Source organism: Styela clava, chromosome 14 (genome assembly GCF_964204865.1).
Source record: "Styela clava chromosome 14, kaStyClav1.hap1.2, whole genome shotgun sequence".
Taxonomy (NCBI): Eukaryota; Metazoa; Chordata; class Ascidiacea; order Stolidobranchia; family Styelidae; genus Styela; species Styela clava.
In genome coordinates this window covers 19,608,766-19,636,683 of record NC_135263.1, presented here as the reverse complement: position 1 = coordinate 19,636,683, position 27,918 = coordinate 19,608,766, and the positions used below count along the sequence as shown (strand labels likewise).

General features: G+C 37.0%; 2 protein-coding genes and 1 pseudogene across 3 annotated transcripts; all 3 read left to right on the top strand.

Moving 5' to 3' along the window:
• The first annotated feature begins 3,575 nt into the window (after positions 1-3,575).
• On the top strand, positions 3,576-7,422 carry LOC120340578 (uncharacterized). Its single transcript, XM_039408874.2, has one exon. It carries the CDS (start codon positions 3,662-3,664, stop codon positions 5,960-5,962), a length of 2,301 nt encoding a protein of 766 aa, XP_039264808.2. The 5' UTR covers positions 3,576-3,661; the 3' UTR covers positions 5,963-7,422.
• A 1,500-nt stretch (positions 7,423-8,922) lies between these two features.
• On the top strand, positions 8,923-9,753 carry LOC144411722 (uncharacterized; annotated as a pseudogene).
• Positions 9,754-21,686: 11,933 nt separating this feature from the next.
• Positions 21,687-26,531, top strand: LOC120340579 (hydroxyacylglutathione hydrolase, mitochondrial-like). Of its 2 annotated transcripts, none has more exons than XM_039408875.2 (10): positions 21,687-21,838; positions 22,310-22,389; positions 22,847-22,945; positions 23,013-23,077; positions 23,158-23,275; positions 23,769-23,877; positions 23,960-24,063; positions 24,384-24,485; positions 25,447-25,526; positions 25,920-26,531. In XM_039408875.2, exons 1-10 carry the CDS (start codon positions 21,805-21,807, stop codon positions 26,014-26,016), a joined length of 888 nt encoding a protein of 295 aa, XP_039264809.2. In that variant the 5' UTR covers positions 21,687-21,804; the 3' UTR covers positions 26,017-26,531. The 2 variants fall into 2 exon arrangements, with proteins under 2 accessions (XP_039264809.2, XP_039264810.2); XM_039408876.2 differs by having other exon boundaries at positions 21,821-21,838; positions 22,310-22,408.
• The last annotated feature ends 1,387 nt before the right edge of the window (positions 26,532-27,918 follow it).

The following is a 27,918-nucleotide window of genomic DNA, read 5'->3' as shown; positions in this document are numbered from 1 at the left end:
TGAATAGTCCCTTTGCGCAACTTGATGGGCCGCGGCTATTCACTTGGCTAACACAGACTAGAACTATAATGTGAAAAATTTGAATAAAATTTTGTCCTAACCCTAACCTGGTACACATACTACAGGAGTACCTATTTCTGTTGCTTGGTATTTTTCTTTATTTTTATATAAAGGCTGGAAAAAATTGGTGGCATCCCGCGACTTTGTTTTGGTTCGAATATTGACAATTTTGTAAAAATTGAAAATTTTGGTAAGACAATTGATTAATTTCCTGATGGGGCCGCGGCCCATAGCTTGATGGCCACGGCCTATGTGGCCAAATTAGATAGGTCGTAGAACAGTCACCACTCCTGTAGAGATGATATCCACTTTGCGCAATTTCCGGATCTTTTGAAAACAGTGGAATATAACTGAAGATTCATTTCGTTCGTTTCCATTTCATATACTATACGTACAGACAACGGCACAATATATTTTCAACAGCCAAGCAAAACAGAAACGTATAATCCGACTTGCAATTGACAAGAGCTAGCTGGAGTTTTTTTGCCGTCCAGTAAACAAAGTCACGTGACCGTGCAAGTCCTCTTGAGCAAAGCCCATATGAGAGAATCTTTCAGGGGTCGAGGTTCGTAGAAACGTCCGTAGCTTTCACTGGCTGTCTGTCGTTAGCGACGCACGATACCGGCTCGTCTATAGTTTATACTTCCTTGGATAGGATATGACATGGAATATTGAATTTGAGAAGAAGATCATAGAAACATGTACCGGTACCGGTATAATAGAATTGTTAATTCAGGTTCTTCATTATATGCCGCATATTAATCATTTCCTCCAATAGAGTTTATTTTGGGTTTAGTTTTTGGAGGTAGAATTTTCGGGTCTAGTATAGTTTAGTACCACAAGTACTTCCAGTTGGCGTATCGAAACGAATTTCGCATATGTTATTTCTAACCTCCACCTGACTATGCCATCCAAAAATTACGTCAATACGACGTCACAAACACGTCATAGATCTTGCCAAAGTATATTTACGATCGCCCGAAATGGCATCTGCGCCGCCGCTAACGAACTCACTAACGACGGCGATCTCTCTCCTATCGTGATCGTCATGACGGAAAAACGAGAGAAACAGCTTGCTCGATTTCGGGTGATCGTCTGCGCGTTTTGGACGACCATCCGCATACTTTGTGGTGGGGTTATTACGCCAATGTGACGTCAAAATGACGTAATTTTTCAGTGACGTAGTCAGGTGGGGGTTAGGATTGGCATATGCAAAAATTGTTGAGCCAGGTCAACTAGAAGTACATGTGGAACTAAACTATACCAGACCCGAATTTTCCACATTACCTTGTAATTAAAAGTTTTAAGTTTACAGAATTGGGTAATATCAGCATATTATCATTGCAGCGGTCTTACTACTTACTGAATACAGCGCGAAACACCGCAAAGAGCGCGACGCAAACAGCAACAGCGTAAAACAGAGGGAAACAGCGCAAAACAGTGTGGAAACAGCGCAAAAGAGCGCAAAACAGAGGGAAACAGTGTGAAGCAGAAAAAAATTTTGCAATGAGTTCGGGACACCTTGTTTTGAGTTGGAGTACCACGGCAGCAAATTAAAAACACAAACCAACGTATGTAGCCAGTAATGCTGTAATGGCAGGTCTGCCCCTGCTGGTGACACATTTAGGGTACCATAATTTAGAACATTTTTCATATGGATATGGTTGGCTTTAGGGTTAGGTAAAAAGGGACCTCCAGAAGTATGTGCACCAAGATGGCGCACAACCTGAAAATAGTGTGTGTGTGTGTAGCGGATTCAGGTTGTGCGACATATTGCTGCACATACTTCTGGAGCACCAAAAAGGTAGATAAAATTTCGCATGATGACCTATAATCCGGTACATAACCTTGTAAATATGCCGGAAATAGCGCCATAAAACCATGGCGAGAGGCGCCGTGGTTCTTTCGTGGCAGGAGGTGGTAATGACTGCGTCTCCTGTTTTGCGCTGGTTTCCTTCTGTTTCGCGCTGTTTTCCTCTCTTTTGCGCTATTTTGCGCTGTTTCGCGCTCTTTTGCGCTGTTTCGCGCTGTTTTGCGCTCTTTGCGGTGTTTCGCGCTGTATTCAGTAAGTAGTAAGACCCTCATTGCAGCAATGAATTTTAAAATAATACAAAAAATGAACAAACTCTGAACTCATGTTATTAAATGAACATTTGTTTTGGAAATGTGTATTTATACAGTCTGACAGTATCGTATATTTAAGATTATATTTATGATATTAACAGTAATTGTCATTCTTTTCAAAGACTGAAAGATGCATACTCGTAACTGTTGGTTGGATGGTGACAATTAATGTCATGTGATGAGTATTATTTTCTTTTGACCTATTGTTTGAACGCATACAGAAATAGCCTATTAATAAAAAAAAGATAGGCTATGGAATACAATTTAGCAAAACAAAGTTACCAGATGCCGTACCCTGGTACCTTTGTACCTGAACCACTCTACAGCTGTACGGGTGACTGGGTGAGGAGCCCAGCAACCCTCTTTCAAAAATATTCCCCCAGGATTCGAACCTTTGCAGGAAAGCTAAAAAGTATCCCTATTCTCACAAATTATAGCCTAACACTGTAATGCAGGGGTCGGCAACCTACATCCGGCTCGCGAGTAATATAATCCGACCCACGACGATTCACTGAATTATAATAACAAAACGGGAGTTTTGATGATTTTATTCTTTACGTAACAAAATTTATTGTGAGATACGTGTAGAATAATTTATTTTAAATCTAACAAGTATTAAATTCACAATTATTCGTTTAATGAGCCAAAAATATAATTAGTCTATAATTAGACAAATGGCTACAAAACGCAGAAAAGTTGATGCTAAGTGCAAAGGCAGAAAGAGTTCAATGGCGTCAAAAATATTCAAATGGCATTTTTGAGATGCAATGCAATACGAAAATAATTCTATATTCTATTTGAGAGATTACTGCATGATTTTTATTATAAAAAGTATCGGTTTTCATATTTCTAAAATATGTGCGGCCCGCCGATGACTTGCAATCCGTAATTTTGGCCCGCGAGCGACAAAAGGTTGCCGACCCCTGCTGTAATGTGACCAAAATTATGTTCAACATTAGAATATTATAGATATTGGGTCTGGTACACCTGTACACAAACTGACAAACAAGAATAAATGAATGGGTATGTTACTATAAGGATACCAGTGACAGGATAAGGGTCTTGGTACAGTGGTAACTACTGCACTATGGTATCAAAACCAAAAAAATAGAAGACAACTAGAAGATTAAGGATGTGGGATAGATGGTGATCTCATTGTATATTAGGGATGCCAGTAAAAACAATTTTTCTTGAAAACTTTACCTAATAAATATATTGCAGAAAGGTTGAAAACCATGGGTGAGAGATTTAAAATATTTTCCCTATTCTGATGAATACAGGAATAAACAGATAAAACACTTGTTTTGTCAATTTTTGAATTAGAGTGATTTATGACATCTGTTTATTTGTAAAAATTGTAATAAATAATTGCATATATTCATTATAGCCTATATAAACTAGTTAAGTTAATTATGCTGCTTTTGGAATATTCTTGGCATTGATCTCAAAATTGAATGTTATCTAAAGTGGAATAAAAATGGACATACCTGAACATATGCCAGATAGTGGAGCTGTATTTACGTTTGGAAATAGCAAATTTTCTGACAATAATGCTGGTTGCTTCTGGTTGAAGAACGATGTCATAACTTCAGCATCATGTGGTGATGAACACACAGCATTCGTGACAGAATCTGGAAAACTGTATGTCTTTGGTTCCAATGACTGGGGACAGCTTGGCCTCGGTCACACTCATCAAGTGAATAAACCAACCTGTGTCAAGTCTCTAAAGATGCACAATGTTTCGATGGTAGCATGTGGCAGAAATCATACCATTGCTTGTACTGCGAATAACAAAATATTTGTATTCGGCAACAATAGTGACTCACAACTTGGTGTAGATGATATTGATAGCAGTAACTTACCATTAGAGGTGAACGTTGTAAACAATGGAGCTATAAAACAAATTGGTGCAGGTGCTGATTTTTCAGTAGCATTAACAAGCGATGGGGATATTTACGTATGGGGTAGCAATGTTGAAGGCCAATTAGGTCTTGGCAGTGAAGTAAATGAGGCAATCAAACCAACTCTTTTAAAAACGATAAACCAAGTAAAGTATGTAGCATGTGGATATTATCATATGGCAGCAGTGACGGTTTCTGGTGATTTGTACACTTTCGGAGAAGATGAATATGGGAAATTGGGTATAAGAGATGCTAATGACAACTGTGTACCATCGAAAGTAAAACTTCCTGTTAAAGTAGTTGCGGTTGCTTGTGGAGGCTCCCATACTGCAATAATTTCGAAAAACAATGATCTGTATACAATGGGTGATGGGACGCGTGGAGAGTTGGGTCATGGCGAAAATGTATTACAGACATCCACACCCATGTTAATAGAGCGACTGCGTGGACATCATGTGTCAGAGGTATCATGTGGTGAAAATTTCACATGTGCTATTACAAAAAAGGGCAGACTTTATACTTTTGGAGACGGGCGTCATGGAAAACTTGCTGTAAATGAAGAAAATTTTACCAACCAATTCAAACCTTTTCGGTGCACCAAGTTTGACAAATGTCTAGTGTCTTTTGCTGAATGTGGAGGATGTCATATGGTCGCTTACGCCCGATTCGATAAAATGAATGAAGGAATTCCGAACACTGACTCTGAAGGTGAAGATCCAATGCAAACGTTAAATGGTAATATCAATTCTAGTGAATTGCTCGCTTCAAGAAGTATAAAAGGTGCTGTGGAGGATAAATTAGGTGTAGATGAAAATATTTCTGTGAATTTGTCACGTTCACTATCTGCTAGGGAAAAGCGTAGGCAAGGACGCGAAAATATAAAGAATCGGACTCTTCCACCACTCAAGACACTAAAACCAATTGAGCTTGAGGAAGCAGCAAGGTCGCTACCAAGGCCAACACAGTCTTCCAGGAATTATGACTTCATAAATGAATGGTCACATGGTTCACCACAAAAAGACACTGACGCAGTGTCTGAAATTTCTGCTTTCAACAAGGTTCATATGGTTCAACAAGTGGGCGATATAAATACGCTAACACCAATTCATGCTAAACCACGTAAAGTGGAAACTGATTCCAAAAAAGATACAAAAAAACAGCATCAAATGAATGAAAATGGGGAAATACTAGAGATTAAATCTAATGAATCAACACCAGTTATTGTAATGAATGGGGAGCACCATGTTGAATTGAATGATCAGAAAAAATCTGATGATAAAATTATCCCCCCAAGCATGGATGAATCTGATGATGATGATGAAGAAGATGCAGATGACGAGGAAGAAACTGCAGATGAAGAGGACGAACTAAGTGAAGAAGACAACAATCCTGAAATCAATAAACAAACTGAAACTTCTACCCAAGAAGATGGAAGTGATAAACAGGAACAGACAGAAAATAAATCTGAAAAAAATTCTCTGAAAGATGACCCACAAACGAGCAGTGTTCATCAAGAAAAACAAAAGAAAGGGAAATTACGATGGTTTAAGAAAGACAAAAAAGACAAAGTATCAAAAACTAGTCAAAACGCTTCCGGAGATGGTAAACAGGGCGATACAGACAATTTTAAAAAGAATGTAAATGGCGATGCAGAAAATCAGGATATTCCATCAAAAACAGAACAGAATACTTCTGGTGAAAGTGGTTCTACATCACAAGAAGCAACTGGTATTATAAATGAAAGTGGAGATACAACTACCTCTGGACAAAAGGATTCACCCCAGCAAGAGCAGACTACAAATGAGGCTCCCGCTACAGGTGCTGGGAATCCTACGGGGACAAAAAAGCAAAAATCAAAATTCTGCAATATTTTGTGATTTCAATATTCTTAGATATTTTGATAGCAACTCTATTTCCTACAATTAAATTTCTATTTATCTGAATTTGTTAGCAGAATAGTAATGAAAACCTGCACTTAAACTAGTTTTCGATAAGGACTCTATGCTTCAAACTTGATATCTAGATTTTAAGTCCTTTTCTTATATAAAACTTGAACTCACTTTCAAAGCCTGTGATAGCAACCAGGTAAATTCATATATTTTTTTATATTCATTTGAATATTTATCAAAAAAATTTTTTTATACTCATTAGTTATACTCATTGAAACTCTATTACCCTACCGATATAATATTCTACAACAATATTTCTGTGACAAACCTGTAAGTTGGAATATAGGCTGCCAAGATTGTATGTCTAAGTATACACTATTGTTTGGCACTTTTATCCTGCATTAAGGTCAATTTTAATACGGAAAGTATGGTTTGTGTATAATTTTCTAAGGTTGTTCAAATTTTCTTGGAATTCTGAAGTATTGGGATTTGAATCCATAATTCATAATCACCAGCATAGGATGTCCATAACAAAAAAAAATGTATTTAAGAGTTACAAACTTTGGCGGGACATAGTCATAACAGTACATCATAATACCTAGATCATGATTTAAATTCAAACTATTTTGGGAAATATGGTAATATTTTGTTATTTATTAGTCTTGAGTGTATAAAAGTACCTGCTATAATACTAGTTGTTCATTGAAGTAAAAATTTACGGCGAGTTGTTCCAGACTTTATGCAATTTATTCATACATGTTATGTTAATGTTTAATAGCAGTATTGTCTACTTTTTCATTTATTGTCATCCAAGGTTAAGGTAGCGTGTTTTTCTGTGACCAAACTTTTCTCTGTAATGAAATAACGTCATTCTAACGTTTTATGTGATGCATATGTAAGGCTTTACTTTAGTGAGATGTTTAATTGGCTCATTTAGTAAACCCAAAACTTCCATTTAAAAAAATGTTTCCGACTAATATACTTCGGAAATTTTAGGGATTTATTTTTACTAATTGAAATGACTTGTGATGGTAAAAGTCTTGTGCAAGTATTCCATGAAGATTTCCATAGTAATTTGAAGGTATCTTATATTATTGTCTTACATAATATCGCTTTTCTATATATAATATCGTATCCAAATATTTGGGATTACTGTTCGGTACGTTCATGTTATTTGTAGTAGTTTTACAAGACGGGATGAAACTGCATATTTGTTTTATCTTGAATTAATTACTTTTATAATTATTGAGATAAATTTATATACTTCTTTTGATAAAACATTTTACTCTCAATTATATTTTCTCTTATGAAGATATGTGTACCTTGACATATGATTCCATTCAAAAAAGAAGAGTGATTCGAGGTTCAAACACTTCGCCATATTATGCGTGGTGCCAATGCTTTTTTTAATAATAATTATTTACATTTGAAGAACAAATAGTTCGCGAGACGCGTAAGTGTTGTAGCGTTTAAGGAATTGTTTTCTATTTCACGAAAGTATACGGCGCAACATAAACTCATGTATCGCATATTTTATTACAGAAGTCAGGCATACGTATAACATTTTTGCTTGTCGAATGCTTTCCAATACGAGACAGGCGTGTAGTGTATCACAGCGTTTTCAAGAATAGATAGATGGCTATGCCCGTTTCAAATTCAACTCGCTTCTTTTTTAACGGTGTACAACTGGACCAGAGGTTGGCAACCTACGCCTGCGTAGTAAAAAAATCCGGCCGGCAACGCTTCGCTGAATGATAGCCACCAAACGGTTTTTCGCGATTACATTCTTTGCGTAACAGAATTTATTTTGAGACACGTTTAGACTAAATTAGGGTTGCCATACCATCCGTACATGTCCGGAATTTAGGGTTAAATTTTGCGTCCGGAAAGAATTTTAAAAAATGCTCAAATGTCCGGAATTTTACTGCATCTGCAATCGTACTGTGAACACTGCTAATGCAGAACCTTGTTTATTATTATCCTTCATTACTACAAGAGGAAAATGCGTGCCCATTGAAAATAGATGCCAATTGAAACGTTAATTTTTCCTGATCTTGCGTTGTTTTGATTGTGACGCAACAATGTGAAATTCACGGCTTTGTAGGCAAACTGTGCAATCTCTAAAAACAGCGTACTGCGAGCATTGGAGAAAGTGATTATGGTTATTGGAACTAGGGGGAGTTTTTAAGAATTCACTAGATGGGCAGGGGACAAGGGCAACAATATCAACACGAAGATTTAATTTAGTTACATAAGGTATGAATGAATGAATTGTTGTTGCAACAAATTGTTAGTCATTATATCATAACTTTGTTCGGTGTCTGATTACCGGGGTTCGCGTTGACAGAAAAAACTTGACAAGAAAAAGGTTGAGAACCCTTGACTTGGAGCTTTCTTGAACCTATTGACCGTTGTGCTGAATATGAATTGGTTAGATATAGATCACATGCTGCGAAAGTTACTAGAACATTCCATCTATAAAAGCAGGCGATTTCGCACATATAATCTGAGATTAACTTAGAATGTCATAAAGGAGGAAGCCTAGTGATTTTTTGATACAGAGTTTTTGACTGCTGACTGGCTGCGTTTATTGCCTGGATTATACTGAGTAGCTTTGCTAAGTATTGTTGATTGACTGGCTTAGCCTGGATTGACGGACTGATATCTTATTTGGTCGTTACTTGCCACAGTTTCTGATTATTATTATGACTTTTTGGCCGTTTCGTTGAGCAGCTGCAAGTGTATTTGATAGCAACTAGTGCTAGTCCCTTATTAAGTTAGCTGAATACAAAAGTTTTATACCACAAAGCTTTACTTGTGGAATTCGGGATCGAAAGTGATAGTCCCTATAGCCTTTTGGTTCAGTTAGTTTGATGGTAAATTACTTTGTTTTTTAGATTAAGTATTTTTAGTTGGGTTGTATTTATTGTACGAAGATATTATTTCAAATGGCTAATTTTAAAAGAAAGTGCACATTCACTAACGAGATGCAAGAAAAACATCCATGTTTTAGAAAAGGCAGGAAGGATTATATGAGGCAGAATGCTTGGTTTGCAAATCAGGAACTTATATATCTATCGTGCACAAAGGTAATGGTGATTTAAACACACATCTGCAATCGGAAAACATCGCAAAGCAGTAAGAGGGGCTGTTGCATCAACGAAAATGACAAATTATTTTGCTACAGCATGAAGCGAACGCGAAGATGAAATCACTGCCGCAGAAGGCACGCTTGCATTTCACGCTGTTAAGCATCATCATAGCTTTTTGTCCATGGACTGTACATCTGCTTTATTCAAAAAGATTTTCCCTGATTCTATTGTAGCGAAGAAGTTCAGTAGCGGCCGCACAAAGACAGAAAAAGTTGTTACTAGCGTTCTTGCGCAATATTCTGTTGATGCTGTTCTGAAAAGTTTTGAAGAAAACGATATCGCGTATATTGGCGTTGCAACAGATGGCAGCAATCACAATGAACTGAAATTATTTCCTACAATTTTTCAATATTTGACTGGAGGAATGGTGGTTTGCAATCAAAATTGATTGAGTTTACAAACAAGGCAAACGAGACTGCCGACACAATTGCCACTTATATAAAAGACACATTAGAAAAAATGATGCTTTTGAAAAAATGTGTGTCATTTACAGGAGACAACTGCAATACTATGTTTGGAGGACTTCGGCGTAATAACCAAGGAAACAATGTGTTTGCAAAGTTAAAGAAAATGTTAAACCCGTCATTGATTGGGGTTGGCTGCCCAGCACACGTTTTGAACAATTAGAAAGAATCAACATCGATATTGAAAATAATATCAATACGATATATCAATATTTTTTATTTACACAGTTAGAACTGAAAGAGTACTGTGAATTTGCAAATTGTGAATACAAGAGACTTCTCTCTCATAGCAAAACTCGCTGGCTCTCCTTGTTTCCTGGAATTTCAAGATTGTTAGAGTTTTCACCCCTGAAGTCCTACTTTTTGTCACAAGAACAACCACCAATAGTTATTATCTGTAACTTGAGGCAGTTTGTGGAAAGTTACGTACAGGACGAAGAATTTATTAAACTGCCAACGCATAAGAAATGGTGCAAATATTTCGATCAGTCTACGAACATCACATGCCACTCAGAAATTTTAAGGATTGTACAGTTTTTCTCTGCTGTTACATCCCACAATGCCAATGTAGAGAGAGTCTTTTCCCTGATGCAAAGTCAGTGGACTAAAGAGAGAAACAAGCTGAGCGTTGCGACCATGAAAGGCATATTGACTGTTCAATATAATTTCAAAAATATGCGCTGTAGTGAATTTTTTTCATTTTTAAAATCAGACAAGGCCCTATTGGGGAGAATTAGATCTTCAGAAAAATATGCATGGTCAGGAGAGTAAATTTGTAGTGACTTGACTTACAAGCGTGTCTTCAATTTGGTCTAAGCATGTAATTTTCGTTTTCCCTGTTCGGCACAACCTAATTGTCATTATTATTTGAGATTAATGTTGAGATTTTTTTCAATGACGGTCCGTAGCTATATTTAGGGCAACGGTGCACAACCTTCTCCCCCTTCCCGACTTTCGATTTTTTTTTTTAATTGTGCAACCATTATGCAACTTGCTGCAATATATCTGCTCAATAATAGGTCCATCGAAAAGAAAAATCCGTTTAAAATGCGAATATTATACTTCCAAGTAGTCCTACATACTTTATAATTGAGCAGACTGCACCTCGCATGGGCCAAATATGCGGTTATGACGTCATAAAAGCCAAAAATATATGGTCTTATGAAAATATGTCCGGAATTTGACTCTTTCGAATATGGTAACCCTAGACTAAATGATATTATAACCTAACATTTTAGTGAACAGCTAGCTACTCGTTTAATGAGCTTACGATATAAATATAATTAGACAAATTTCACCAAAACACAGAATAGTTGGTGCCGAGTTTCAATGGCGCAGAAAATATGCAATGCAGTGGGTAAATAAAATACATATTTTATTCGAGAGATGTATCACTGCTTGATTTTTATAAAATAAAAAGTATCTTTTTGAAGAAAAACTTCATCCAAATTTGACAAACCATGCAAAAAGATTCACATCGGTGTTTGGGAGTACATATTTGTGTTCGAACAATTATTTTCGAAAATGATAATTACACAGAACTTAGATTAGTGATTCCCATTTAGAAAATGTTTTAATCTTGGCTTCATCCAGTGTGCCGCCTGATGTCGAAAACGTATCAAGCCTGATGCAACACCAGGTGTCAAAGTAAGTGTCATTTGTAAATTTTTTCTTGTCACCACCACCAAGGATATTTCCCCGACCCTTGATCCCAGGGAAATTCTTCCTATACTTTATCACGGCGACCTAGACATATAGGCAGATCTTCCGAGCAATGCTAATCTTTTCAATATTCCTATTAATTCCTAACAAATTCGGGATGGTTGAATGAAAATGGCAACCGCGGAATTCAGTTCAGAAACCCAATTCTTGTATTGGGATACGAGAAATTGGGGGGGGGGGGGCAAAATAAATACAAATGAGATTATATAATAAAGAATTGAATTGAGGATGTAAAGATATATTACGTCAATTTTAGGGGAAAGTACGGCGTACCTAACGGGGCCACCCCCTTGAAGAAATATGAATGGAATTAACGATAATTGCTCTGCAAGTGGCGCGTTGTCTGGCGAATAGGCCTACTCCGTTTTAGAATGAATAAAAGGTGCATCAACGCTAGGCACGGCCAACCCGCCAAACAAGTCATACAAAATTGCCAAACATAAAATGGTCGCGTGCAGGGATTTGTTCAAAAATAATTGTTTTAAATCAAGTTGTTATGCCTATTTCGTTTAAAATGGCTGTGATATTCGATTTTGTTTTGTAACAAATTGGTTAAGACTAAAACAAGAAGCATGGATGTAAAAACTTGCCAACTTGTCACTAATTCACAATATAGCCTTCGAAACACCACAAATATCGATGACCTGCCTGTACACGTTTTCTCAAGCTGTAGCGGAATGCGTCCGTAAACGTGGTTGGCGGAGGAAGACGTACCTATAAGCCATTATGTGAACCACCCTGCGACGACGAGAAATCCAGCAATCCTCTTGCACACTGTCACATCACTCATGGGATTTGAACCAGGGCCAGATATACCATTAGGCGAGGTAGGCTAAAGGCTAGGAGTCTCGAACCTCGAGGGCTTTTGCGATTAATTTTGAATTATCATTTATTTTATATTCTAAATACTTGTTCCAGAATAATACCAGTTTAAAATTTCATAGATCTCATATTTCTTTAATCAGGTTAATAATTCCAAATATTTTGCGGGGGTGAATTTGTGGAGTCAAGTAGCGGAGAAGGGAATAAAATACAACAAAAAAACTAATTTTGAGACACAGGATCGGTGGAGCAGACTGGTTACCAACGTCATGACTTCCGAGGGAACCAACTACAAATGCGTGAAACTCAACCGCTTTGTCAGTGGCAAAAGCGATGGAGCGACAAGACTCCTCATATTTTGCGTGCCTCGGACGAGCAGACATTACCCTGCTTATCTTCTTTCAGAGATTGTAAATGGCGATCGCAAAGTTCATCTCCGAGGAGATGGCCCAGTGGCGAATCGTGGAAAGCAGTTGCCCTCACGTTTCATCATATGAGCCAATGCGTCGTCCATCTGACCAGAGAAGATATCATAATTGAGAGGGCTTGGGTCGTCTCCCAGACTCGATCAATTTTTGCCACACAACCTCGCCCATCGTAACCAGTACCGGCAGACATGTGACAATCCGGAGATATGGAGCCTTCCTTTTCTGGAGAAATCAGTTCTCCCTGGCTGCCCAAGACTGAAGACGACGTGGAATCACGGCTGCATAGATCATATACAGCGTGCGGCAGATTGTCACGGGTCTCCAGTTCACGACATCTTTCATGTCGACTTCCAGGTTCTTAGAAATAAGGGTTATTCGGGGAAAACGCCCCGAATTTAAAATACACCTGGACCTCCTACAGATTTCGATGATCTTGGAGAGAATCTCCGCCGCTGGGCGCTGACCAATGATCTTTTTTAATTCATAGGTGAGGTCATCTGGTCCTTAGAAAGCGCCAGTTTTCAAATCCGGCAAGACCGAAAAAAATCGGAAAAATAATATTTTATTATTATCAAAATATTATTGCAATCCGATTTATCCGAGTTATCGTATTACGACTAACTCCAATATCAATTCTAAAATGTAGTAGATTTTCAGTTTAAAACGGTAGTGATCGATTCCCCCTATGAAATTTTAGGCATATATACTGAAAAGTTTGCCAATAACGAGTGCAATTTCCTGGAGGTTAACTTTTTTTTACAGTCGCTGATTGTTCTGGTCTCCATGACGTGTTCATTTATTATGTAAACATCTTTGTATCGACTGACTACGGTCAATTAAAATATCATCCAAGTCAGCACATTCACAATCGATCAAAATAATTTTCAAATGTTGCTTGTCGTAATGACAGAACTCGCAGTGGCGGCGCCTCAATAGGGCCAACCGGGGCAATGCCCCGGTTGTTTATTCGGTATAATAAAAAATATTCGAAAAATACCTCAATATCGGTTGCACAGACTGTCTACACTAGCCATATTCTCCCGACATGGTTCATTTTTCGCTCGCAAAGCCTTCGCCGAACGTCGACGGGGCGACGCCGATTTTGCCCCGGTTGCTCATTGTATATCGTATTCTCTCTTTTATCTTCCACTCGCCGCGTTTGTATCGTTTGTTTTCTGTTTCTTTTACTAAATCATCGGGGCTAGCCCCGAAATTATGACGACACAATGCCAACGTTTCTTACAACAATGTGTTGACATATTCACGCATTCCTTCTCGTTCGTTGGTTGCTTGAAGAGTTGATAGTTTCCTCGCCTTCGTTTTTGTCGCTTGTTTCGCTATTTGAATCAGTTAGAGACCTTTAGTCCATTTGCTTTCGATTTTCCACATTCCTTTTGCGCTCCTCACTTCTCTCCGGCTTCGCATTTCTTAGCCTTAGACCTCATAATGAATAAAGTTGATGCACTACTTCGCACTCCGTTTTCGCAGCTGCCGCTGGAACAAAAATTAGATGTACAACGTCTTGGGCCTTATCAATGACATTAAGCAACATGATAGGCAACTCTGACGTCACTCCATAAGACTACAGGCGAAAGATTGTATTTCATGATACGCTCCAATGCACATATTTCTCGTCGCCTTTCGCGTCCGTTTTCCGCTCGCTTTTGCTACTCGGCGTCTTTTTTGCGTGTAGTACCTGCCTTTTTGCGCCTGTAACGAAACAAAATAATCTCTATATCTAAGAAGTTTTGCTCACTTGGAAAGCTGGAATGGCAGGCAAGCTGTAAAGAGCAATTCTGGACATTATAGACGTTTTTTTATCAGAGAAGATTACAAACGCGATAGCGGAAAGATTTGTGTGGAACATTTTGCAGATAATGACAAAGTTCGAAGTTAGTAATTTTAATGTTTGCGCTTAATCATTGAAATTTCCTTTAAAGAGGGTGTCATACAAAACTGTGATGTGATACAATTCCATAACACAAAGTTTGCACCTATCGAACTTGCTTTTGTAGGTGAATTTATTAGACATATTACATATTCAGTTAATCGTAGGTAACATTGCTGGTACATAATGCATCGTAGATAGGTTTGTTTAATTTTAGGAATTTAGCTCATAGCCCACTAATTAATAATATCTTCTATGCAGGAGGTTGCAGGGCTGAATTCAATTAGTTTGGCTCGAGCAAGTCTTCTTGAAATGCTTGTGTGGATGGAAACTACCTATATTTTTTGCCTTCCTCCGATTTTAGACAAATTTATTCTGAGGGATTTCGCATATATTTCTCATTGATTGTTGGCTGTTTATAATTCCTATTGATTGTGAATTCTGATTATAACAAAGAGTTAAAAAAATTTTTACCTAATTTACTGGCACCTTTTTCTTGTCAATACTCCAAGCTGAGGTAATAAACAAGACAATACATTTATGTCATCTGGAAGCAAAATATGCACGCTAATTAATAGTTTGGCGCATTGAGATAATACATCATGACAGGAAACACAAGTTAAAGATATGTATGACCATCACATGGTAATTAAAATTAAAAAAAATTAATAGGGGCTGTGGAGTATGAAAAGTTCAACACAAAGAAAAGAACAAATGTTCATAGCTCATGAACTCTCAATTTTGCCTCCATTGCTTTGTGAAGGCCAATATATTTGGAGTGGCTGAATTGGTTTACCTTTACGATAGCAACGATTTTGTATTTAATATAGCGAGATTTTTTTCAATTTAATTGAAGTGATATTATTTCCCAAAGCAATGCTCGAATCGTCTAGAATAGATCAGTGGTGTCAAACTCATGGGTTTTCGAGAGCCGCATTGCATTTTGGAAATTGTAAAAAGGGCCGCAAACAGTTTTTGATAATGTATACTTAAAAGATATTTTTAAGATAGTTTTAGTTTGTGGCATATATTGTGATGCAACTAAACAGTTGGATTAAGTTTTATTATTTTCCTCAATTTCAAATGCAATTACATATTAATATTTGCATTCCACTATTGTTGCAACATTTGCAAGTTACTGTATTTATTATAAAAAATCATAAAATTCTATGTACAACCATCAAAATCATTTTTGAACAAGCTTTGGATAAGGAAAGAATAATACATACACTAAAATAACTTAATCTAAATATATGAACCTAAAATTAACAAAAATACTACAGTATAAACTCAATGTTTTAATAACTACATTTGTCCTGACGTTTGGCATCTTTTTGTGTCACCAGCATACTAATGCCAGGCTGAAATGATTTTATAGTACCAACATTAACTAACGAGGCCACATGATCATGAGTTAATCTGGATCTTTGCGAATGTTTAATTAATTCCAGTAATGCAAAAAAGTTACTTTTATCATTTCATGTATAGATCAGTAAAAAAACAAATGACAGATTTTTTCGACAAGACATTTCGCACCACATTGCGTGGCATAGGATTGCTTAAATTATTATTGATATTGATTTTTAGTAACTAAGTCGTTGTATAATTATATTAATATACAAACACATGGAAATTTTCTGTTCGAAGTTGGTCTTCGAATTTGTCATATTGACTGCTGAGCTTATTGTGTTTTTTCAATGTATTGATGGAAATATGACAAATTAAACAATGTGCTTCAGAATTTTGTTGAATTTCTTCGAAAATGCCGCCTTCTTCATGTACTTTGCGTTTAATTTAATCACTCAAGTGTTTTATTCAAGTATTCTTTTGCTAGCTTGATGTGTATTCTTAACTGGGTCAAAATGTGGACAAAAAAAATTAATATTCCAAAACTATTTTCAGTAAATTGTTTTCTGTGTGAATAATCAATTTCACTTTAAAAGGTTTGAAAAATCTATTACATTTAGATAAAAAAAAAAACTTCCAAAATACTATTACAATTATTGTTAAGCGTTCGAGGGCGGCACTGGAAGTTCACTGGGGCCGCGAGTTTGAGATCCCTGGTCTATATTGAAGTTGTCCAAAAATATATGATAGTATTTTATCATGAATGATGATTATACCCCTTCCGGAATTTCTTCTATAGTACTAACAAAAGTTGATGAACCAAATATAACACAGGTGCAGTGAGTTACCCGTAATCCTCATTTTCCAAAGCTGTTTTAAGTATGTCTGGCGTGTTTTGTGCCTTTTTACAAATAAGACCGCTTATGCAATCTTACGCTTTGGAATTTTTAGTTATTTTCCTCAAGCCCTGCAGGATGTGGGGGCCATACACAACTCTACCGGAGGGTCAAATGTCTTTGCATGCCTCCATAGGTTGTTTTTCTATTGCAAACATTTATGGAGTACTCTAATATATTTCTTGGAATCACACTGTCACTGATATGTCGCCAGACTTCTGATATCTCCCCTTCTGCTATAGTTGTCCTGTGAACAAATAATAGGAAATTGAGATTAGACGAATAGTTGAAAGTTTTGCTTTATGTCGGCTTAATTTCTTGATTGATATACTTACTATTTCTGCTATTGCCTCTTGTGCTGCAGGAGTCTCACAATGCTTAGACAGGTTTGTCCACAACTTTCACATCTGAAGAAAGAGAGGAGATTTATTAATTTTCGTTAAAATTAAATAAAGCAGTTTATATGATTTAGAATGGAAAAGCTAATAAATCCAATATCTCATGTTTTATGTAAAAAATATTTTACTGAATTTGGTATATAAACCAACTAATAAAAGGGTTTAGTCAGAAAATTAAAGCAGTCGCGGCTCCAAATACTTGAGAGATCAGACTATACAATATAGACCGGTATGAGTGAAATGTTAGGTGAACTTGTTAACACTTTGATTCAATACGCAAATTAAAGTGAATGCGCAATAGTATGTTACAATGAGCAGCAATCAACAATGAGTATATATTCTCACTGATTAGAAAAATCTAACTGGAGATGCATGAACTATTTGAAACCATAAAGGGTAAGTAAATATGTAATTTCGGCAAATGGGCAACTACGTACCGTACTGAATTAATAACTTCGTAGTATTTGACAATAGCTGGCTTTCCCACATGTACTTAACAGTGCGATGCCCGGGTGTGATATACAACAATAGTATTTACCTTATCTTTTTCCGATTTCTTTTTACCTTAACTTTCCAAAATATCATTAAAATCGACAACAACTGTCAAAGCAGGCACTTTTTTGTTTTTATTGCCTACTTTTTGCTACCGCCCGTGACTCACGTTGGTGTAAATTTGGTTTTAGAGATCTTAAACATCTTTCCGAGCGTGCCAGGGATCATCAATCTTCTATGAAGCATCTGGACAATGCAGTAAAATACCGAACATTCGGAAATGTTAATATTGCAGCACAGTTGGATGAAGGACGCGCGGTTTCTATTCGTCGGCACAACCAAAACGTCGAGAAAAACCGCCATGTTCTCGGTCGATTGATAGATTTTTTTCCGTTTCGACGAAGCGCTCTGACCTCCTTCGCCAGATATGTAGCCGCCGTCTCCCAGCTTGTGCACCAACACGTTGGAACTTCCAATCACGCGTGGTGCAGGGCGTGTCCGAAATTAGGTCTGAGCTCATTGAGTGTTTCAATGGCATTCAGAGCTCTCCGGTTTGGGACGAACGCTCTGTGAGGGAGGAGGCAGGTCCAAAGCGTCTGCTAGAAGATGGTGAGTTTTCATTTTTTCTCGCTTTTTTCTCCACAATATTCTACCACGTGGATGTATTATACGGCGCATTGCAGTCAAGGCTAATAGATAATCTGTGCAGTCGTGTATTTCAGACTTCTGCGATGCTGTATCTCGTATCCGGGAAACAATAAAATACGACGACACATGGAGTGCTTCTTTACGCCGCGGGCAAACAACGCAGCGTTTGATTTTGTCTGCAAAGGAATGCTGTGACATTCTGGTGAATCAAATAGGCAATCGTCTGCGCACTGAACACCTTGCCGCGTTCTCTTTGATGAACCCCAAAAATTTTTCAAAATTTGCACGTCAATTTCCCATTCATTTGTTGGCTACTGTCTCCAAATTTTACCCCATGATAAACGTGGGTAAATTGGAAAATGAATTGCGATGTATATACACCAATCAAACTTTTTTGAACATCACATCAACTTTCGCGCTCTATGGGTTCCTCATAGATAACACTCTAGTAACTACCTTTGCGGCGTCTGCAAAATTTCTGGACATCATTTTGACGACGCCTATTTCTTCCGCCGACGCAGAGCGAACATTCAGCACGCTGAAGCGTATTAAAACGTATCTCAGAAACACAATGAAGCAAGATAGATTAAATTCCTTGGCTGTTTTATCCATTCACAGAGACGTTATTTCTGGGATGCATGACTTTAATCAGCGCGTTATTGAGCATTTTGCTTCCAAGAAACCGCGGCGTGTTGCATATATGTTCAAGCAGTAGAAGTCTAGCAGCATATATATCTATGAGTGAGCGACGCATGTCCTTATCTTTGCATTACCTTTCCTTTCTTCATAGTAACGTTTTAAACCTTATTTTAGGATTTGTCTGCTTTCCCGAAGTTTCTGTTAATATGTCATTGTATTTATCTGGGTAAATATTGCCTTTCCTTTTGAAAGAGGTTTCAAAATAAACTATGTCTATATTTATTAATCCCTTGACTTGGACCGGTTTTAAAGACACTTTCTTATCGTTAAAAATTGTCGCTTTTGCCGATTGGTTGTTACCGATGGAATGGTTTTTATAATCATAAAATGATGGGAGAACTTACAGCGCTCATCCTGTCCCCGTAGATGGGGGTGACTTGGTCCCGCAGTAGCTTGCCCCGGTTGTCAAAATGACCACGCGCCGCCACTGAACTGTATGTACACTCTGCTGTGAAAATGTCGTTTGCCGTACCTCGAGTATTAAACGTGATTTTGAAATCAAACACAAAAAAATTATTCAACGGTGATTCTGAGAAGACTGAAGCTCTTAAAAGGCCTCATTAGGAAAAAAAAGTAGTATTTCCAAAACAAAACATTCGCAGTACAATTCCAAGTACGGAAAGTAGCTACAAAATGCAGAATGTATCGCGGGAAACCTTTCACCGATGGTAATTTTATTAAAGAAATATTTCTCATTTTTTCCGAAGTTCTCTTAGACTTAGAGGATATGCCAAATAAAAATGCCATTCTCTCAAGGAATAAAAATCTCCCTGTGTCTGCTCTGAGTGAGGAAAAGCAAGGGCATTAATCCCATCAAAACAGAAGGTTATTGTGGAAATACATTCAATTATTTGTCTCGAAATTTACATTTAAACATAACTTTAGGTAGTTCGAGCTATCCAAGGAATTTTACGTTAATTTGTACTGTTGTCGGGTGCGATTATATAACGCAAGTTTTCATCGACACGCTGACGTAGGTTATATCGTGACATTAAATTTAAAAAAAAAATTGGCACACTGGAAAGAAAACTTTGCCGACTCCTGGATCGCATGTGTGCAAATGTTTTTACGCGGTATTTCATAAAGACAACATGCTGGGAAAATAGCTTACGTTTGTGGTTAGTTACTTTTTAACTGTTACTTAGCAGCTTGTTAGGATTCGTTAAGGAAATTACCAGTTTATGCATAGGCTACCTCTAATTTGCACTAATGTACATTTGCGAGGTAGGATATTATATGATTTACATATTTATCCCGGAAAAGAAGTTGTCTATTACTTCAAGCACACGGTGCCGACCCGAGCATGACGCTGACGATTTGAGCATTTTTTTCCCTCCTGACGCGCTCTTGTTTTTCTCTCGTTTCTCATGATTATCTTCGATTTAACTATTTTCTCCTAACTGACTTCCTCAATTCGACTTACATTTTCCAAATTGTGTTCATTCAAAAAATATATATGTTTAAATCCTGTTTATTTGACTTCATCTGCTGCTGTTTACAGCTATTTAGGTGTCGCTGACACGTTAACTTTATAGTTTATTCGCGACTCCTCGTCTATTACAGTCGAATTATTGTACGTCTGTTATTTCTTCTCTCGATTTATTTTTACTGTTTATTTGTACAATATTTCTTGCATGACGGAAATAAATATCTGAATCTGAATCTTGTTGTAGTTTACGTTAGTCGTTGAGTTTACGTGTGCAAATACACTTGGGTGCAAAGGTAATGGTACCGGACAACGGTTAGTTGGAAATATTAAATACAAGACAATTGAGCAATTTTTTAGGTTTGGCAGCATTTCTTCTACAAGTAAGACCTGAAGACTGGCTAACGTGGATAGTTTTGCTATTAAACTACGTACCCTGATACCTTAGTTTAGGTTCCATTCCAATAACGTCATCTTAACTACCGATCGGCTGTAAATACGAAATGAATGTTTCCCCGAGAATCGTTTTCCTTGTTTATTTCTGTAACAATGGCCAATCAGCAAAAAGTCAACTATGACGAAACAATTGTATTTTTTTGCAGCCGCTCGGACATTTCGTTTGCTCAGACATATTTACGCTCAGACAGAAAGGAAAGGATATGGTCAGGGATAGGATTTACATATTTATCCCGGGGGAGAGGAAAGACGCATATGGCGAACCACGGCCTCTCGTCCGGTTACCAGGTCGGGTATGGGATTAGTTAGCCAGTTAGGCTATTTGTTTTCGGAAGCATGGACTTGATAGAGGAAGCCGTAACCGACCAGCGGTTACAGCGAGGAGTAGTATATATTTATTGTCCAGCAATCCTCTCGCACATGATCATTCCCGCATAGGATTCGAACCTGCGAACCCACGAAGGGTAATCAGAGATGCGCTGGCGAGCGTATTCCTAACGCTCAGCACGATGCGCCACACCGCCGAGCCATATATATACCCAGATATCCAAGCATGGTTGTAAACTTTGCCTCGTTTTCGAAGTTTTGCGTGTTATTTGTCAGTTTTCAAAAATTAGTTGCAAATAAACTATTTTATCTGTCATTATGTCTTTCAATGAGCTCTAGTTTAGTGGCAATAATCAAAAATTCGCCCCTGAAAAGCTGCGATGAAAGTTGTAAATAGGCTAAAATTAGCCATTAGCGGTTGTATATTTTAGTAAAAAATAATGATTTAGAGCATGTAAATCAACAAACGTAGGAGTCTTTATCCAATTACTGCTAATGCTAAACAACATCGAAAATGTATTTATTCACTAATAGTGCTGTATTGCAGGGCATTTGATTAAATCCTGTTATATCCTGATGACCGAACTTGGAATTGGATTATTTAAAGCTGAGAATAGTTTAATTTCTGAAACAAGAAAGCAGCAAGAATTGTGAGGGAAATTCAAATGCTCCGTGCTGTTTATCATCAGCTTGCAAGAAGTATGCAAATTTTTTCATTCTTTCTTGTAAGATACCAGTACGGTACGGTAGTTGATCAAACAAGAAACTACTGAACTATGAGATGGAAATTGGCTCACCAATGGTATGTCAATTATCCCAGTTCTGCAGTTGCTCGCATTAGGGAGCTAACTGCAACCTGCAAAGGCAGAAAGGATATTAACATGAACTACGGTACTACTGCAGTTCTGCACATCACCAATGCAAGTCGGTCATCACCAATGCAATCATCACCAATGCAAGTCGGTTCTTCTTCACGTTTGAATGACAATTAAAAGTGATATTTTTATTCTAGTTAATATGTCAGTATGTGCAATACTACTGTACTGTAACGTAGTAGTAGTCTAAACTAAATAACAGCAAAAATCATAGTTTATATGTTTCTTAGTTTACATAGAGCTGTCTTGCATGTTAATTTGTCGAGTTAGACTAAAGCTCAACTTCAAATTTCAGGTACTGCATGGTACCGATATACAACACCTTGGTCAGGGTTCCATTCAACTCCACAAACAATTGTTAAAGGAAATATGAAGGTCTGTCTACTTTTATGAGGTGAACATGCCATTTCATGCCTGGTTAATCACAGTTTAGGTTCAATTTTCTCTAATCATACTTTAAACTCCTTGAAACCCAAGTTGAAGAAATGTTGGGAGCTGGTCAATATCTTGCGTCGTTCAGGAATTCTATGGACATACAAATTTTGGTTAACATTATTTATTATGAGCATGTCACATTGTGAACAAAGAATGGATTTAAAAATTTAGACCTTCAAATATTGACTAAAAACCAATTTTCATATTTGGTGTGAGCATAAAAATTTGAGTTAAAACTAATTCGAATATGAACCTCTACTTGCTGGAAACTTTTAACAATTATTTCATTTACAAGTACGCTACAGGTGAAATGTCTAATACCAAGATGTGTTGTAATTTTTTGTACCATATCAGACTTAATTTAACAAATAATTTATCCTCCTTTATAATTTTCCAGGTCAAAATCATACCAGCTTTGGATGATAATTACATGTATCTCATTACAGATGAAGAGACTAATATTACAGCAGCAGTCGATCCAGTTCAACCAGACAAAGTAGGCAGAGATATAATATATTGATAGGTCAGTCAATGTACAATTGATATATAAGTTTGTATTTCAGTTGATGGAAGATGCCAAAAAAGATGGACTTGAAATTTCCATGGTGTTGACCACTCATCATCATTGGTAAGTTAAAAAGTGACTGATGAATTCAGCTATGTGAGAGATTTGACTATGTCAATACTTCTAACTAAGAATTTGACCAGGGATCACGCGGGTGGAAACAAAGAAATAGCTGGTAAAATACCAAAATTAACAGTGTATGGTGGTGATGACAGGATCGATGCTCTCACTAACAAAGTTGAACATGGAAGCCAATTCAAGGTTTGCATATTTTTACACTCAGCGAGATTAGGACAATTCACATAGATCAAGATTGTTGGATTAGTAGATTTGTCATTCCATTTCCACATACTCCCGGCCCGGGGGCCAATTGCGACCCTTTGGACGATGGTTTGTGACCCCCGCCTTGGTATGAAATTTTAATCTTAGTGTGTCACTTAGCTCAGTTCGCATGATTAAAAGTTACAAGTTCTCAGATTTTTGACGTCACAATCACTAATTAATTCTCAATATTTTCAGTTATTTTTTATTTAGTCTTAATTTGTTTGCTTATGTTTTCAACTAGTTTTGTGTTTAAAAAAAAAATTTTTTAATGAAAAATTTTTTTTAATGCGTAAAACCTGATGCGGCCCAGACCCACCCAGACTCTGGCCCCTAGATAAATTGTGTTTGAAACCCAGGGTTAGACCATTTCTATGAGTGCGGATGCATGCAACTATAGTATTGCGAAGTTAAATGTCGTTTTGTATTTGAGATTGGTTCTCTGTCAGTTGAATGTCTCTTTACACCTTGTCATACAAAAGGACATATATGCTACTTCATCAAAGGAAAAAATGAAGATGAGGACCTTGCTGTTTTTACAGGTTAGTTCATTGGATTTTAATTATAAACCAGTTAGATATCTGAGTATGATAGTAGAAACCTATTATTTTCTTTTCTTTCTAGGTGACACACTTTTTGTTGGTGGTTGTGGAAAATTTTTTGAGGGGGAACCTGAACAGATGTACAATGCTCTTGTCAAGACACTTGGAGTTTTGCCTTCTAACACTGTAATAAGTACTCTAATTTACTTTAGATAATGAGCTTTTAGACAACTAGCATTAAATATTTAGGGAAATATGGCAGAAAGCAATAGAGATTTCAGAACAACTTCAAATTGTTTCAATTGTATGGTTTATTTTCGTAAATTCATTGCAGAGTTGAGAACTGTAGCATTGTAGACACAATCATCACGAATTACAAATTCATAATGGTGCCTCAAACAAATCCTATTACATTCGAAATCAGTTATATTTAAGTAGTATAAATGAAATTCAATTCATATTTTCAGAGTTATTACAATCTAAGACAATAGTTTTATTGTTTTTAGAAAGTTTATTGTGGTCATGAATATACTGTATCCAACCTTAAGTATGCTCTTCATGTTGAACCTGAAAATACCAATACAGTAAACAAGATGGAGTGGGCTAAGGTGAAATTAGTCTTTTTTTATAATCGTACAAATGTCTAATACTATCTTATATGGGTTCTTGTCTGGACTGGTGATCCAGTGACTTATATAAATCTTCTTGCCTCATTCTAAACCAAAACTTGTAATATTATTAGTCAAAACTCGGCCACCATCTTTTGTGTTGTCTGATATTTTCCCCAATTCCTCTATAACTGTCAGGGGCAAACTACAGCCCGCGGGCCAAATCCAGCTTGTTGGGTTATTCAATCTGGCCCGCCTGATTCTGCCACAATTAACTAAAACCAAATTTTGATGTTTTAGCTAAACAATAGCTCAAGGAATTTATTGAGATTGCGATTAAATTTAGTTTTGGCAGGGGGCTTATTGTTTTCAGCTTTTGCTTTTGTACACTGTAAATATTGTTCATAAAATGCAACACTTATGTCACAGTTACATGGCCCGCCAGTCTAGGTGAGCGAAATTTTTGGCCCTCAGTCTAAAAACCTTGCCTACCCCTGCTCAATAGGTTCTATCCTACTAATTTAAACCATTTTCTTAATTACAGATATTCTTACTTATGGTATCAGTGAAAATTCTTATAAAAGAGCTAATGCTTATGGAATTCTTGCATTGGCCAATATTTGGGGCCTAATTGTCACCACAATAGTAGTATATTTACTCCCATATTATGTGTACCAGGTTAGGGTTAGGCCATGATTTTATCCAGATTTTCCCTATTTTAGTTCTATTATGAGTTCGGGGACTGTTTGTGTTAGCCAAGTGTACACCCCCCTGCCCATAGGCTTCTGTCCCTTACACAACTTGATGTAAAGTAGGTGAACAAAATTAGTTACCTTCATATTGGTACACATACTTTTGGTACTGGTACATATTACTGGAGCGCCCTTTTTTTTTCTATTCTAGAAGGTTTGCTTCTTAAAACATTGCACCATTTGTACTAATATGTAACTGGTCTGTATAGGAAAAAAGGAAAGCGAATGTTCCGACAGTTCCATCAACAATAGGAGAGGAATTCAAATTCAATCCATTCATGAGAGTAGAGTGAGTTCAGTTTACCAACTTTGTAAAGTCTGTGTTTTTCATTTTTCAATTACTATAACATTCATATTACACCTAATTGTTAAGCACCTTCGTGCTGTATAAAAATAAGATGTGTGGAAAATATTTAGCGCTTTGAAATTGTTGCTGGTGGAAAATATTTAGCGCTTTGAAATTGTTGCTGGTGTCGTTGTCATTAGCATAGAAATCTCAACAATTGATTGTGAAGTGAAATCCACTCCTGCTGAATCCATAGAATGTATGGGAATTCTAATTAGGTAGAGAATTGTCTGTATTTTTTTTTTGTCCACTATGCTGTCACCACATGTCTTAAACTCATGCACTTGATTGACATTTTTCATAAGGTATATATAAGTTATTATACTTTTTCTGCAGAGATGAATGTATTTTGAAGTACTCAAAGTGCTCTTCAGCAGTAGAGGCTATGGGATTTCTGAGATCGGAGAAGAATAATTTCAAACCCAAAATGTAGAATCTAACCATAATTGATGTCTTATCATGTGTGGACAACATGCAATCAATAGTACATAGTGACTTAATTTTTAATTTTGTGTTATTTACCGTAACGGATATATGTATTTTGTATTTTCACCCTCTGACTGGCAGATGCCGTGGCTCTGATGTTATGCATTACATGATCATGTATACATTGTTTGTTCTTGAATCAATATCATTCCATGTTCATCAAGTAAGGAATCATTGATGAGTTCTTCATTTAATTGCTGAATTTAGTTGAGCTGAATGCAGCTTAACTAGCGTTATTCTTAGTACAGTGAATGATAGCAATTCCGCTCACAAAGTATATAGTAGACACGAATGAATAGAATAGACTTGTTGAATTGCTACACGAATATAGCATCTACAATAGCACAGTACAATAATAATTGCTTCTCTGATGGTGTTAAAATCACCTATGTTGTTGTTACTTTTAGTCTCGTTCCTCGTCACATTCTTTTATTGTCAATAATCAATTCTGCAAATTTAAAATGAACCGAGTCTTGTGATTTTTGGCCATGAATTACCGCATGGCTGTTAATTAGTGCTAGCTTGGCGTTCTTTGGATAGGCCAAATAGTATATATATATGGGTCGCTAAACAACTATTCCGATATACTTGCATAAACTGTGGCAAGTGGGACCCTTGCCACAAAGCGTTGGCCACGTTACTCGCACAGCTCGTGTATATTCAGAATCTTATGCGCGTGAACCACCAAGCAATCCACGGGGGAAGTATTTCCCACGATATTATTATTAAAGCATTTCATCAGAAATTGTCGAGCGTGAAGGATCATATAATGCAGGGGCGGCCAACACATTGATCGCCGATTCCTTAAATAGTAGATCGGATAGTGAGTTTACTGGACAACACGACTAAAAGAAATTTGCCTACAACTAACATTCAAGCAGCGTTTGTCTTTACAATCGATTTTTTCTGAGCAAGCCAGAATCCTGCGCAGTTCTGAGCCAAGACAATTTTGTGAAGTCGCAATCTAACAGGACAATACTCTGCCAACATTTGACACATCATTACTCAGTTGTTTCCTCCCTTTTTTCTATAAATTCATCCCTTTACCTCTGGGCCTCTCACAACGCATAAAAACTCTTTATTTGTTCAATCTTTTATTGCAGAGGTGTGCAACCTTTTTTGCAGGCGGGCCATATATCATAAACTGGGTAAAATCGCGGGCCGCGCCATCATTTAACATGGGCTTTCTATTAGTTGCAGGCACAAAATAGTGTCTTTTTGACATTATGACCTTATGTCATTAGGGGTCCTTGCAGAAGTGATGAGTTAAAACGTATAAATTAATGAAAACTTTCATTTAAATTTATTTTCACACCAAATTCAGGGAAATATTCGCTGCTGGATTCTTTCCCGACTACTTTTATCCAAATTTGCTTCAATGGAAGTGCTAACAATTCGATATCCATTTTCAAGTTTTCGTTTTTCAGACGGTTTTATGACGCCCATTTAAGAAAAAGAAAATAATGTTCAGCCGAAAAGTGCTTACTAATTCATTAGCGCCTGCTCCACTCTTTCCTTAAATTGCTCGCTGCTCAGCAAGTGACAACCTTGTGAATCGCGTTTTTCGCTTCGCTGTTAGGACATTGTAACGTCATAGGCATGAATATTAAATTGGACTCGGATATAAGCTTTGCAACGCGAAGGGAATTAGATTAAACTAAATTAGAAACTCGTTTCTCTGGCCCGGTTCCATTACATTTGAACCCACGTACATTTGAACCCATGACAATAGCACCTGTATGCTATTGCACCTATGGAATTTTTTTTGTTTCACGGATAGTTAAACCCATACTAACCCTAACCCATGGGTTTTAGCACCCGCATATAGATTGAACCCGTGGATATACGC

Bases quoted from the DNA above. Each gene is read 5' to 3' on its own strand.
- LOC120340579 (XM_039408875.2), top strand. From the start codon at position 21,805: ATGCTCCGTGCTGTTTATCATCAGCTTGCAAGAA. The intron at 21,839-22,309 runs GTATGCAAATTT...TTCAAATTTCAG, and splicing joins TTATCATCAGCTTGCAAGAA to GTACTGCATGGTACCGATAT. The intron at 24,064-24,383 runs GTAATAAGTACT...TATTGTTTTTAG, and splicing joins GAGTTTTGCCTTCTAACACT to AAAGTTTATTGTGGTCATGA.
- LOC120340578 (XM_039408874.2), top strand. From the start codon at position 3,662: ATGGACATACCTGAACATATGCCAGATAGTGGAGCTGTATTTACGTTT.